The sequence below is a fragment of the Neophocaena asiaeorientalis genome, unplaced genomic scaffold, assembly GCF_003031525.2.
Source record: "Neophocaena asiaeorientalis asiaeorientalis breed wild unplaced genomic scaffold, Neophocaena_asiaeorientalis_V1.1 scaffold327, whole genome shotgun sequence".
Lineage (NCBI taxonomy): Eukaryota > Metazoa > Chordata > Mammalia > Artiodactyla > Phocoenidae > Neophocaena > Neophocaena asiaeorientalis.
In genome coordinates, this window is record NW_020174560.1 from 6,260,364 (window position 1) to 6,264,011 (window position 3,648).

Below are 3,648 nucleotides of genomic sequence, written 5' to 3' on the forward strand. Positions count from 1 at the left end.
GCCAGGGTCTCTAGGGCAGAGCAACAACTCCACCTTGCGCAGGCCCCCATAAACAAGCAATCAAGGGAATTTCTCAAAGTTAGGGGTTTGTTCTGGGGGGAGGGGCATCATTGCTCGGCTTGTGTAGACCTGGCAGTCGCCTAACCCTGCTTCTGTGGGCAAGGGCCAAACGCCTTCCCTTCTCAGGGGCTGGGTTTATGTTCCCTTGGTTCTCCTCCAGCTCAAGCGGTCTAGGAATCTGTGATTCAAGGTTCAGGAGAAATGTCCAGGCCATCTGCTGAGAAATAGAAGTGTCCCAGGAAGTTGATGGTAGAGACACAAAGAAGAGGACAGGGAGAGGCATTGGACAGGACGCTGAAGGGCCACAAGCCCGAGCAAAGCACAGTGCATTCCAAGGCTGCCATGGGAAGGAGGCAGCGGGGAGGAGGGGGACACGGGGTCAGAGGGGTGAAAGTGGTCTCTGAAGCCAGTGGGCAGCTATGCAGGAGGAAAAAGGGTCTGTGAGAACTGTGCAGGCAGGGGATAAGGCTAGTGATTTTCCTAAGGACTAGACCTGGTGCAAGGATAACTTTCTGCCAGGGAAAGACTGCGATGAATCCCTAATGGGCCAACATCGTCATGGTCACTTAAAAATTATTATCATCATTCCCTGAGGCCTGCCTCTAAGCCTCTAGGGATGTGCCTCTTCTGTCACTAGGATCAGGCACAAAGGTCTGCCTGAAGCCCGTCACCTCTGGAAATGTGTGTGTGTGCGCGCACGTGTGTGCTCGCGTATGTGTGTTGGGGAAGGGAGGGAGGAGGACCCATGCAGGTGCAGGAAACCCCACTGAGGAGAATCACAAATGCCTTGTTTAAAATGGCAGGGGCCACGCATGCCCAAAGAACATGCTGGTTCATTTTCAAGAGACAAGGTTATTTCTGCTGCCTCAAGATGGAAGTTCTGGATCCTTCTCTTCTTTTCTTCTCTACATCCCAGCAGTAACAAGAAATAAATCCCCTCTTCACACCTATAATCCACTCAACAATTTACCAAGCACTGCTCATAAGGTCCCTGGTTTGAGTCTCACAGTAACTGAAAAAGGAAGGATGGCAGGTAGGTCTACAGTCACCATCCTGTTTTACCTGACACCTCTGAGCCACAGGAAGCTTGGGGACTAGCCCAAGTGCACACAACTAGGAAGAGGCAGGCCTTGTGACACCTGATCCCCACTGTCCTCAATGACTGTTCCCCCACCAGGTTCCCCAGTGCATCCTGGGTTCCCCATCCCCAAAATGCAGCAAACTCCAGTCCTGACATTTCCTTGTTCCTTCCCCCCCCATAGAGGCCCTGGGTGGCCCTGCCACCTCCCTGACTTAGGCAAGAGGGCAGCCGAGTGCCCAGACCCCCTCCCCCAACAAAACAAAGGAAAATTTGCAAGGCCTCTCAGTAAGCAGACTGGAAGGACCCAGCAAACTGCCGGCTTTTTGTTTCCTCTGACCCATCATTCCCTAAGCAGCTCAGCAGAGCTCTCTAAAAAGTAGAACAAAATGCTGAGTAAATGCCAGACATTTCTCTAATTACGATGAACAGTATTCGCTAGCATTTATTGTGTGCTTACATGTGCCAGGAGCTGTGCTAAGGGCTTTACATGCAACTGTATAAAGAAAAACCTATTATTTTACAGATGGAGATGAGGAAAGGGCATAGACTCTAAAGTACCTGGCCTGAGGGTTGTACAGATGGAAGTAGGTGAGCGGAACGGGTAGCCTGCCCCCCCCACCAGGTCTGACTCCCCATCCCCGGCCCTTGAAGCTTCACCATCTTATTCCTCAGAAAACCCAACTATGGGTCCACTGTCAGATAAAGGGACATTTTCACACCTAAACTGTACCCCGGGAACCAAAATCCAGTGTGAGTTTGTGGAGGAGGCAGAGTAGCGGGAAGAACGTTTCTGAACCTGAACCTGAACCTTCCAGCTTCTCCATCTGCAGCCATCTCCCTTCACCTGGTAACCGCTCTCCTTGCGATTCCAACCCCACCCGGGGTGCACCGCCCCAGCGAATCTCTCCATCATTCCCCGTTCTGCATCGTCCTCCTCTTTCCCTCTCCTCCAGGCTCTCTCCCACAGACACCAGCACATTTTAAAGATGGTTCCACTTTATAAATCATCCCTCTCTGGCAGCCACCCGAGGGCTACTCCCCGAACAACACACACACAGGGCCCAACGGTGCCTTCCCCTTGGCCGAGGAGGGTGCTGGCAACTGGCGGAGCAGCGCCCGTGGGATGAGAGGCTTGGAGTTCGAGCTGCCCCGGGAAAAGCAATGGAAATAGGAAAACATGGTCCCATTACCCTTTCCTCAGTCTGTTGAGGGGCATCTCCGGGTCCCCAGTCAATACAATCCTGAGAAACCCAGCAGCTCCCCAAAAGGAGGAGGACAAAGCAGCCCCCCAGGGGCCAAAAGTGCTGGAGTGGGGACTTCCAGCAACGCGACCCTGTTTGCGTTTCATTTGCATATCACTGCCCCTCCCCTCCCTCCATCCCGAGCCTCTCGATTGTGATGTAGCCCCCTGCGGGCTTCCGAGGTCAGTTCTGATGCTGTGGCGGGACTTGGAGCTAAGGCCAGAATGGCGAAGGGGACTCCAGTCGCCCCCTGGGCTGAAGACCGAGAGGACTGCTGAGGGAGCCCCTGGGGCTCCCCACTGCCCCCATCCATCATCCCCACCCCCGAAGTAAAACCAGCGCTGACCTGCCCGCCTTGGTGATGATCATCTCGGTGCCCGCCTCGTGAAACTTCTTCCAGAGCTCCTTCTCATGCAGGCCCACCTTGATGTTCTCGATAGTCTAAGGATGGGAGAGAGGGGACTTGTGTCGCCCTGCCCACGGCTCCATGCGGAGCCATCAGAAAGGGGAACACAGACCCAAGGGACCATGCAGGACACTGCCAGCCCCAGGTGCCCACGCCTCGAGATGTCGTTTCAAAAAATTATTCTGTACCATTGGTGAATTTTTAAAAATTTAATCAGTGGCTGAAATCCCCTTCTTCGGAGCTGCATCTACAGACGGGCCCGCAGAGGACACACTAACCGACCGTGCCAGGGTAGATGACACACTCTTACACAAACATAAACACTGCACGTGGCCCGACATAGCCACAGGCTTGCGGGCAGACACACCAACACAGGATGGGCACACACACCCTCGGCCAGCGGCGCGCACCCGCAAACACCTCCTGCAGACCCACACAGGCAGGGGGCGTGCACATGGTCACGGTGGTGTCCCCTCGGCCTCGGAGCTCGGCGGCGGCTCCCGCAAGCACCCGGCCAGGGGCTACTCACCCCGCCTGGTCCCAGGCTTTTGTCCCCGCCCTCTCAGGGTCGTCGGAGCTGGACTGTTTTCCTGGGCTCGCTCCGCCGCGGGCTCCCTCCCCGGCCTGTCTCAGAGCAGCCTCAAGGGCTCGAGGTGGAGGAAGGACGAAGGGCAGAAGGCGAGCCCTGCCCAGGGGAGCGCGAACAAGCAGACAGTCCTGCCCGCAGTGGGGCGGTTGACAGACACAGGCGGCCCTGCAGACAAACCGACGCCCGACCTCCACCCGACGGCCTGCCCGACCCGGCCCTACCTGCTCGGCGGCGGCAGCGGTGGCGATGTCGGCGCCGGGGCCCGGGGGGC

General features: G+C 56.3%; 1 protein-coding gene across 1 annotated transcript in view; it reads right to left on the bottom strand.

Annotated features, from left to right (window-relative positions):
- TBX4 (T-box transcription factor 4) overlaps positions 1-3,648 on the bottom strand; it is a 25,740-nt gene that overhangs the window by 21,760 nt on the left and 332 nt on the right. The window contains exons 2-3 of the mRNA XM_024757630.1: positions 3,599-3,648; positions 2,729-2,823 (exon numbers count right to left, since the gene is read on the bottom strand). The exon at positions 3,599-3,648 is cut by the window's right edge and continues 26 nt beyond it. Coding sequence (XP_024613398.1) covers positions 2,729-2,823; positions 3,599-3,648 — 145 coding nt within the window. The remainder of the gene's footprint in view (positions 1-2,728; positions 2,824-3,598) is intronic.